The sequence below is a fragment of the Syzygium oleosum genome, unplaced genomic scaffold (genome assembly GCF_021117445.2).
Source record: "Syzygium oleosum isolate NSW1041296 unplaced genomic scaffold, Sole_v2.1 Sole_v2.03, whole genome shotgun sequence".
Taxonomy (NCBI): Eukaryota; Viridiplantae; Streptophyta; class Magnoliopsida; order Myrtales; family Myrtaceae; genus Syzygium; species Syzygium oleosum.
In genome coordinates this window covers 18,634,420-18,645,021 of record NW_026607487.1, presented here as the reverse complement: position 1 = coordinate 18,645,021, position 10,602 = coordinate 18,634,420, and the positions used below count along the sequence as shown (strand labels likewise).

Sequence of the window (10,602 nt, the reverse complement as noted above, 5' to 3'; positions counted from 1 at the left end):
TCTAGCATTAACAGTGTCACTGCCAGAGTAACAATACGATGTGAACCACAAATTTTAAAATGAGTAGACTCCACAAATTATTTGTTATTTATTTTTTGTGATCTAAAAGAGACCGTTATTCTCAAAGTAGATTAAAAACTGTCACCCAAACATTTCAGGTCAAGGGGCCGATCACAATATCGTGCAAGATTAAAAAACTTCATTTCGGAAACACGGCAAGTGAAACGGAAATACAATGTTGATGGATGGTTTCAGATTAATCAGGTTTAACGGCATGTGTGTATTTAAAGAAGTTGGATTGCAAACGAGTCATTGACCATGACCGTTACGATATAATTTTCATAGACGATGTACTTGATCAACGGCCCGGACGAAACGACAGCGTCGGCATTGCATGTGCACGGCTAGTGTGGCTGATCGTGATCCTCGCCATGGCACTTTTTAGGAACACATCCATCTTAGTAATCACAACATCCCCTCTATGTAGAACCACACCACGTGGTGTGTGCGGTGTAAATGGGACGTGCGCTGTGGCTAAAGTCCTTATCAGCCTGCGGCCGTTTACGCATCTCTTTCAACGCGACTATGAACGAGAATCTCTTCTCCTTCTCCTCCTCCTCCTCTATAATTGCAAGAACGTGGGCACGAAAATGCAGACGTACCCATCTCCTCCTCGCCACCAAGTCGGTTGTTGAGTCCAACACTGCATGTGACTCGATCATGGGTAGACCACTCGCGCCAACAGTTCCCTTCACCAACAGTGCGATTGGCTCATCACCACGTTCGCACAAACATCTCCATTCGAAGCTGAAGTTGATAGCCTAATTCTCGAATTTTTTTTTCCCTTTTATATGTACTAAAGTTGATGCTCCATCAGTTACATGTCTTGGAAAATATCTTTGACGCGAGGGGGTTATGATTAGTTTATTGCCTATTAAAAGTAGGGCAACCTAACCCAGAGATGAGCAGCCAATCCGACAGAACTTATAGGTCACTCCCGTGCTGTAATGAAATAATTCCATGCGCCGAGTCGCTTGATTCGATCATTAGTCCGATGTGCGCTTTGCTTTGGTGTGCGGTTCTATATTGCTGTGTCCACAGGATCGAGATGAAGATGGTTGATTGGATCCTACTCGGCAACTCGCTACCTACCATTATGACCGTTTCTGTTCAAAGCTTAAGGGTCTTTCAGGCCTTCACACGGCCGAAGCAAAGTGGGTCTTGAATCCCTTATGAGATCCTTGTGATCCGAATCTGGTTATAGAGAATAAAGCGAGCTAACGGAATTTTTGAGGGGAAAAGTATAAAAAAAATCATAAATCTATTGCATTGGTATCAATTCGGTCATAAACATTTCAATTTGACCAATTCAATCATGAATTTTTTTTTACATTGATACCAATTGAATCCTTTCAATCAAATTAAGCTGGAAATTGCTGACGTGAATACCAATCCTTCTACGCGGTAAGGCCGGCACTAACGTGGACGATTTTTTTCATAATTTTTAATAGTTTTTTAAATTTCTTATTAATTTTTCCCTTTTTTTATTTTGTTTTTCATTTTTTCTCTTTGGCATGTGGCCAGTACTCTTGCCATGGCCAACGACAGCCCACAAGCTAGGGCCAAAGGATCTGGCGAGGGCTCCACCCTCGCGGCCCGGGCAAGGGTTGCCCTTGCGGCTAGTCACTGGCCATGGCTGAGTATAGGCCACAAGCCAAAGGAAGAAATGGTTAAAAAAAAATGAAAGAAAAAAAGAAAAGAAAAAAGGTAATGAAACTTTAAAAAATAATTCAAAAATTCAAAAATTATATAGAAAAAACTGTCAATGAGAACACATATCTTAGGTTGAATTACCACGTGATTCGGTAAAATAACTTACATTTTCACGGCGAAATGTAAAGTGACCAGATCTATGCAGATTCCGAACCATCTGTGACGCACGATCACTTCGTTGAAAAATGACCCGTTAGCCCTCTCTTCTCATTAATTCGATACGCTATAGCCGTAAAGTAATATACTTCATTTCGAATCCATGCAGCAAGAATTAGATGTTCTCGTTGAATCATAGCTAGGAACTTGTGCGGATTATGTTCTTGGAACATCTAAACCGGCCACTAGGACACTTCTAAATCATTATAAGTCCAGAGAGGTACCACAACGGTAGAGGATATCTTCTGCTCTTCCATGGCAACATGATGGGATGGTGGGAAACTTTATTCGGAATCCACGAATCGAGTCCGAAACGGATCACGTCGACGAGAAGATATTCGCAAGCGAAATTTTTTTCTTTCCTTTTCTTTTGTGATTATGACATTTATCTGCACGTTGATGGGGGGAATTAAATTAGAAAATGGAAAAACAAAATATTCACCGAGGAGAAAACATTCTTTCTAGACGTTTTCAAAAGCAGAAAAGGTCCACGAAAAGGAATTTGAAGGAAGATATAGCATCGGCAGTAGTACGTTTTTGACTTGTATCTCGAAAGCTATCTAGGGTTTCAGTTTTCCTCCTCTTGTCTTAATTATGGGACACAACTGCCTAATTTGTGGAACATACAAGTCTAAGTTCGCCACCCAACTTGGTCAACCTCACGAGAGAATAGGTGTTTGATTAGTTAGCTCCTGACTTTCTACGGATCAAAAGAGAATTCAATCGCGCCGTCGCAATGCTTGCCTACCAAGTACCGGCCAAGCTCGGGAGTCACGGGCTTCTCGGTTCCAGAAATGAAAATAAGAGGGATCGAATCATTTCTTTCAGCTCTTTTTTTCTGTATTCGAATCATTTTGATTGATTTAGCCAACAAAAGAGGTTGAATTATCGTAAATCCGCATTGTTCTTGCTTCAATTTCAAGCCGCACGATAGAAACAAATGGATAGGATCCCGTTTATTAAGAATTTCTTTTCTTTTGTTTTCTGGAAATTATTAACTATAATGTTATTGTACGAGGCATGTGAAGTTTGTCCGATGGAACATTAACTTGCAAACACGAACCAATAAAATAAAAGACAATAAGCCATTAAAGAATTGTTCAAGTGAAGATAGTTGTTGCCATGATTGCATCAAGATGGACAAGTTGTGTACTAACTCCTCCAAGAAGAATCATTTTGCCCCCAGATGATTCATGCACGCCTCATTCATGACCTTCTTCTAATCTCGTGACACGAGTAAAAAAAAAATACCCTCGAAGCATTTAAATTAGAAAATTAATTAAAAATATACATGGTACTTTAAGAAAAGACAAAAGGCAAAATTCTAGTAAATGAGAAAAAAACCAAATTAACTAAAAGGATCCCATTAAAAACAAAGAATTTATGAAAATTAGGGAAAAAATCACCAAAAACCCTAAATTATGTCCTTAACACATTTACCCTGAACAATTTTGTGACATCAAAAATCTGAACTATGCCCAGCGTGACACATTCGCCGTAAACTTTTTCTTGTAATATAAAAAATCCAAAACTTGTACCTATGTTGTACATTTATCCTCCGTCGAGATTTCGTTATATGATTTTTCAGCCAAAACAATGTCGTTTTGATTTCACTTAAGCCACCCACGTATATGCCGTGTCAACACTGTTTGCTTCTCCGGCGTCTACATAGACAGATTTTTAACGGTTTTGATCGACAGGACTTTTACGGACATAGACGTATCACACGGGTACGAGTTTGAGATTTTTTGTGTCGTGAAAAAAAGTTTACGGTGAACGTGTCACAGCGAGCACGAGTTAGGAATTTTAGTAGCTTTTTGCCTTCAAAATTAAAAAAAGGGGAAACAAAAAAGAGCCAACGGCGGATGCGGGGAGTTACGTTAAAAAAAAGAAAAGTTAGGTGCAAATTAAAATTCGCAAAATATATAAATAGGAAGTGAAAATATCGAAAGAAATCCGAAAAGGGATCGGATGATTGAGGACGGGAGGGGGGAAACGTGTCGGCATGTAAGGCACAGTCCCCGAGATGGGCCCTAACGAGCGGTAAGCAGCCCATGGCTTGGCCTGGCTGGCGAGCGGGCAGGGGGGGAGGGGAGGAGAAGTGGGGCCCCGGCGGATATGACATGTGTGGTCGACATCGGATCTCGATGTCCACGTCATCCTCCCCTCCCGGACTTATCCCCCTCTCTCTCTCGCGGGGGAATTTGGCTTTAGCGCCACTACGGGCGAGCAACTTGGACCGCCCAAATTGGGACCGGACTGGACCGATGGATTTGATCCGATTATCGGGATTATCGGTCCGGTTCCCGGTTCCTAAAAGCGGAACCGGTTTCCGGGCGATCCGGTTCCCGGTTCCCGGTTCCCGGTTCCAAGGGGGAACCGGACCGACTATTTAATATATATTTTTGTTATTTTTTCTTTAAAAAAATTAATAAGATGTGAACTAAACTTTAAGTGAACTTCATTATCATAAATTCATTGATAAAAATTAGTAAAATGTGAATTAAACCCTAAGTGAACTTCATTGACAAATTCATTAACAAAAATTAGTAAAATGTAAACCAAACCTTAAGTGTTTAACAAAAAAAAAAAAAACTAAACTCTAAGTGACTGGTTCCATTGGACCGGACCGGCGGTCCAGTCCGGTTCGCGGTCCTAGAACCAACCGGTCCGGTTCGCGGTTCCCAAAATTGAGAACCGGTTCCCGGTTCCATCTTGGAACCGGACCGGACCGGGAACCGATCACCCCTAAGCGCCACCCTCGCGCCCCACATTTTTTCCCCCTCTCTCTCGATGCCCACCTTTTTTTTTTTATAATTATAACTACCATCGTGTTGCGCGTAATAGATACGTTGAAATCACATCCAGATTGTTCATGAACGCCTGCGAGGCACCGGTCAAATGTACATGTTTTAGAATAATTCGATTTCCGGCGCATTGGTCGTGCATAACAGGAGTTAAACAGCTGGTGCTCGAAAGCTATAATTTTCCGATTAAATATGTTTAACAAATATCCGGGGACGCCCTTTCATAAAAACCTATCTAATTCAATGAAGTAGGTGGAATTTTCTCGACAATTTCCTACTCTATTCTTTATCTCCTTTAACACGCGCGGGGCTGATAATTTGCGTCCTTCGCATCGTAATCTTTTCATGCGAAATTTCGATCTAGCTCGAATACGACACGCCTATTAATCACGTCACCTATGTAAAAATTTCAATGCCAAACGTTATTAACTAAGTTCCATGGCATGTTTAACGCATCCAACATGCGAAATCTAATCCGAAAATATAGAAGCGTGTCAAGATATATTTAAATATATTATGCTAACACGGGTAAGATGTTAACCTACATGATAAAAATGTCAAAGAGTGTCGGGGTTCATCCCGCGAGCCACGTATTCGCATGTATTACGGGTTGACCAGCTTATCATGCACGTATCGTTCGAACGTCTTGTCAAAAATTGGTAGCAACAAATGGGTCGGAAACTGTCAATCCGACATGCACATGTCACGAAAGAGAGGTTCATCGAGACATGACCAATTTTAGAAGAGCGAAGAAATTCAAATGGAGGAGTCCAAATCTCTCTGCAGTCTATATTTCTTCGTGTCCGATAATGGATTATTCAGAGGAAACAACTAGGAAACATACTGGGTTGGGAATTGAATCTCTACCGTTAATTCGAAATAAAATCTACGACATTACTGTCGCGAGATTGATATATAACGATACTCGCTTAAAAACAGACAATTGCAACAATGACAATCGAGGCTTCTCTTATGGAGACCGATTTCTTTCGGGGGCGCTGCCTAATAACTTTGAATTTATATCAAGCGTCATCCATACTATTACTCATTAATTTTTCGGATTTATTGTTGAACGAAGAAGAGCCGTTGTTTTTCTCCATCATAAATAGATCCAAACGATTTGATGTGTCCGTTCTCCATTAGCTTGTTGAACATATGCATTTTGACTATATTTATACAACATTACCTCGTTTTAGTCTTAATATCTCGTAAATTTTACCGCCCACCAACTTAATTATCCGCTCCTAATCTATGTTGAGCCCTCATCACGTCGGTTCTCAATCATCCGTCGATCTAAGCGATAAAGATTCATATCTCCCACCTAACTCATAAATACCAGAATGTCGTGTTACACGTATTTGTATACTATTGGACTTATAATTCCCAATTTTCCTAGTAAGCCCTTTTATGGACGGATGGTTGGATGGGGTGATGCGTAAAACTGAGAGGTAGCTCGTGTAATCGAATCGATCCGCATGTCAACAATCTGACCACGAGAGTGCAAATTGTTTCTCACGTTAGCAGTGGATCTCTTTACGTAAAAACCCTAATTCACGAAGTAATTCGTACGTACGGGACAAGCGCTCCGTATACGATCAAGTTCAACCGTAGATTCATTCAACTCGTTTGCAACTTTCGAGTAATTCATTGACACGAGGAGGACAGCAATAGTCAGAGAAAAAGAAAAAATGCTCGAAAAAAGGGGAATATCATCGAGGTGTTTGAATGGTGTGAAGGCGAGATGCTTACACGTCCGAGAAGATGACAATCTACATATACGTACAATTTATGGGTTTTCTCCTGAAAATACAAATTTCATTATGTCTACAAAAAGCTAGACATCCCCCCCTTCTTCTACGATGTGTCTTGTTTCAACTCATTTGCACCTAATGATGTTATTATCGGGTAATAAGATCATTATCTCGATCGCCTTTCTATAATCCAAGGACACGTATAAAGATATCCAGTCATATATCCCACGAATAGATCCGGTCCGGGCATTTGGTAGTCGCCCATGCCCCGACCAATTCGGACCGATCTACATGCAATCGACGGGATTTACGCGCGAGCTCTGACCTCCGAGTTGAAAATCCATACGCGTCTCGGCTGGCCACGTTTTTCCTCGGAGGTTATTATCTCGTCTGACTACCCAAATTTCAAGCGTGGAAAAACTAACGAGATCTCAAACTTGTCTGACGAGCTTAACAAAATTCGGTTTTTAAAATTCGTTTAATGAAATGGGGGTCACCTAATTCGTTCATTAGAAGGAAAAAAACCGGGCTATTAATTAATTCACAATCTTTTTTTTCGTCAAACGACACGGACGAAGGGGTTAGCTAGCAACGACGAGCAAGCAAACGGAACGGCGGATCTGGGTCAAATCCCGTTTGACCAGAGCAAGCAGCAAAACGGAGGGGGAGGGGCAGGGGCAGCTCCGTAATGTCGAGGGAAATCATTGTTTTGTGTTGACCAGTGGCAGTATCGTAAATTCACGAACACCCCGATTTAATTAAAGAATTAAAAATTTTTTTGAAGAAAGGGCAAAATTGGCAACGCGTTTGGTTTTCTAGGTGTTGGTACTACAACTTCGCCTCCTCCTAATATATAAAAAGTCCTCTCGTCTTCTCACTCCCCAAGAGAAGATAACGCAAACTCAAGAAACAGAATCGCACGCAGAGAGAGAGAGAGAGAGAGAGAGAGAGGCATGAGAACGAGAAGAGGAGCTTGGTATTCTCCACCGGATGCATGTTCGGAGGACGCGGCGGCGGCGGCGGTGAAGAGGCCGCGGGACGTCGCCGGAGACCAGGCGGGGTGCTGCCGGAGGAGGCAGAGACTGTCTTCCGGCGGGGCCTGCGATGCCTTCGACGCGTTGCCCGACGACCTCTTGATTTGCATCCTCTCCAAGCTCAGCGCGTCCGCTTCGTCCCCTTCGGATCTCATCAGCGCCTCGCTAACGTAAAGAGCCCAATCTCATTTCTCCCGTTTTAACGCCTCCGTTTTTTTTTTCTTGTCCTTCTTGAAAACGTCGTTTGATTTGCACGGGGAAGAGAAGAATAACGTCGTTTTTTTTTTCTTCTTGATCGGAAACAGGTGCAGGAGGTTTAATTCATTGGCCGTCCATTCGCTTGTCTTGTCCAAAGCTTCGTCGAAGTGCCTCGCCGTCGGGGCTACGAACTGGTGCGACTCGGCTCACCGCTTCTTGAAGCTGTGCGCCGATTCCGGCAATATGGAGGCCTATTACATTCTCGGCATGGTAAGCAAATCTCAAAACCCAAAATAAGAGGAGAAGATACAGATGATTTAATTCAAGAAAAAAAGAGAATTCGGGAAATGGGCATTTCGAGAAAGTGGTAATCTGAGCTTTTCTTGTTTCTCCTTTTCGAACAGATTCGGTTCTACTGTTTACGGAACCGAGGGAGCGGAGCTTCTCTCATGGCGAAAGCCGCGATTAACTGCCACGCGCCGGCGCTCTACTCTCTCGCCGTAATCCAGTTCAACGGCAGCGGCGGCTCCAAGAACGACAAGGACCTCCGAGCCGGCGTCGCCCTCTGCGCGCGCGCCGCCTTCTTGGGCCACGTCGACGCGCTCCGCGAGCTCGGCCACTGCCTCCAGGACGGCTACGGCGTCCGCCAGAACGTCGCCGAGGGGCGCCGGTTCCTCGTCCAGGCGAATGCGCGCGAGCTGGCCGCCGTGCTCTCCTCGGCGGCCTTCCCCACCCGCTCCTTGCTCGCGTGGAACCACCCCCACCACGACGCCGACGCGCGCCGCGCGGCGGCCGCGGCGGCGGCCTGCCCGTTGCTCAGCGACTTCGGGTGCAACGTGCCGGCCCCGGAGGTGCACCCGGCGAACAGGTTCCTGTCGGAGTGGTTCGCGGCCCGTGGCTGCGCCGGCTCCGGCACCGGCTCCGCCGGGGACGACGGCGGCCTGAGGCTCTGCTCGCACGCCGGGTGCGGGAGGGCGGAGACGAGGAGGCACGAGTTCCGGAGGTGCTCGGTGTGCGGGGTGGTGAACTACTGCTCCCGCGCGTGCCAGGCGCTGGACTGGAAGCTGCGCCACAAGTCCGAGTGCGCCCCGCAGGAGCGCTGGATCAACGACGGCGACGGCGACGGCGACGGCGAGAATGACGGAGTTGGTGCGGCTGACGATGATGTCATGGCCGTGAGTTGACGGCGGTTGCGCTGCTCTCTTTACTTTTTTTCCCTCTTCGTTTTTTAACCCCCCTCTGAAATTCTCCCTTTTTCGGGATTACGGGGGGGTTAGGTTTTAGCCTTTTCGTTTTTTTTTTCCCCTTCTTTTGGGTAACGGAAAAACGAGAAAATGAGGGCAATTTTGGTGGAAAAGGAAAAGCAGAAAGAAAAAGGGGAAGTGGCGTGAATTTTTGTTACGGCGGTCGCGAGGGACGAGCAACTTTTCAGTCTCTTCTTGTATAGCACATACTTCGGTGACATCAACCGGCTGTCTTTTCATTTTTGGCCTTTATGTTTTTGCCTTTTTTCTCCTTTTATATTATGGACAAATTTCTGGGCCAAAATCAGAAATCAATATCGGATGAATTGTTTATACTTTGGGTTATGTTTTAATAGTCAGACGTGCGAGAAAATGCTGGAGTAGAAGGCAAAGAAAAATGAGTCGTGGGGTAGTAGTGGTGGGTCTGAAGCGTGTTCTGCATCTGGCACCGTGATGACCCTCTCAAAACTGCCTCTCCGCCAGCCCATTTGTCCCCGTTCTTTATTTTTTTTTTTTAAAGATTTTCTTGCGCCTGAATCTGTCGATTGGGCAGTTTTGTACGTTTGTAGTGTGGTGGGAGCAGAGTAGGTTGAGAGGGTAGCGAGATGGGGGAGGGGGGGGGGGGACGCGAACGACATGAGAGGGGGCCAAAACCCACCACGGTCGTCCCTCATTGATTGCTGAGAAATTGAGAATGCGTCTTCTTCTTGGTGAGGAGATGAGAAGGGCCGGCTGGAAGGGAGGCTTTTCTTTTCGCGCAAAAGGTGAGAAAGTAAAAAGGATGGGGGCAAGTATCCTACTACTGTTCTCTGCAGAGGGCTGAGGCCGATGGCTATGTGTGTGCATTTGAAAAAGTGGGGGAAGGGGGGGGTTGGCAGAGGGACGAGAGAATCCTAGGCGGACTACAATAATGGCATCGTGTTTCCCTCGAGTTTTCTTTGTGCTTTATCATGGGCTTTCTCTTCCTTTTTGGGCGCTTTTTTTAGGGGTGTGGGGGTGAGGCGTGTGGGGGTGCAGCAGCACGAGGGAGGGGCGGCTCCGGTGAAATTCGAAAGGTGGGGTTTTTCACTGTTTTGGGTTTGACCCGTCAGAGAGATGGCAGGGGTTACAGGATTTGGCCGTTTTCTTGCGTGGTCCTTCATTTCTTGCTAGTTTTGCCAATCGAGACAAAGGAAAGGAAATCGATTCATTTTGGCCTAAATTTGTTTCGGCAAGTTAGATTGATGACGATGTGATTCTAGAAGATTTCAATAGTGGAATTATGTTGTTTTTGTCTTAGATGACGGGAGCTATATGTGTCATGGTTGTGGATGAGTAGAGGGTAAAGATATAGTGGGGAGAAAATTTGGCATATGTTTGCAAGTGGGAGGAAAGTGTCTTTTAGGCAAAGGGTCGAAACACAAGAAGATATGAGTGGAAAAAGGGCATCTCATATGGGTGGCCAGTGGCATTGCACCTCTTGCTCTCTTATCGCTTGTGTTTACTTTTCCCCTTTTCCTTTCTCTCCCTTCTTTTCCTTTTAACCGTTGTGGGCACATTTTGTTCTTTTGTTTTTGCTGCGAGCTTGCGCTTTCAGTCCCCCCCGTAAACCGCAAATCCACGAGTAGGGAACCCTCTAAGGGGAAGTGATTAGAGGTGA

At 44.9% G+C, this 10,602-nt stretch overlaps 1 protein-coding gene across 1 annotated transcript; it reads left to right on the top strand.

Annotated features, from left to right (window-relative positions):
• Window positions 1-7,381: 7,381 nt before the first annotated feature.
• Window positions 7,382-9,163, top strand: LOC115671816 (F-box protein At1g67340). The gene is made up of 3 exons (XM_056309290.1): window positions 7,382-7,691; window positions 7,827-7,989; window positions 8,124-9,163. The coding sequence occupies exons 1-3, from the start codon at window positions 7,441-7,443 to the stop codon at window positions 8,901-8,903; spliced, it is 1,194 nt and encodes a 397-aa protein (XP_056165265.1). The 5' UTR covers window positions 7,382-7,440; the 3' UTR covers window positions 8,904-9,163.
• Window positions 9,164-10,602: the final 1,439 nt, after the last annotated feature.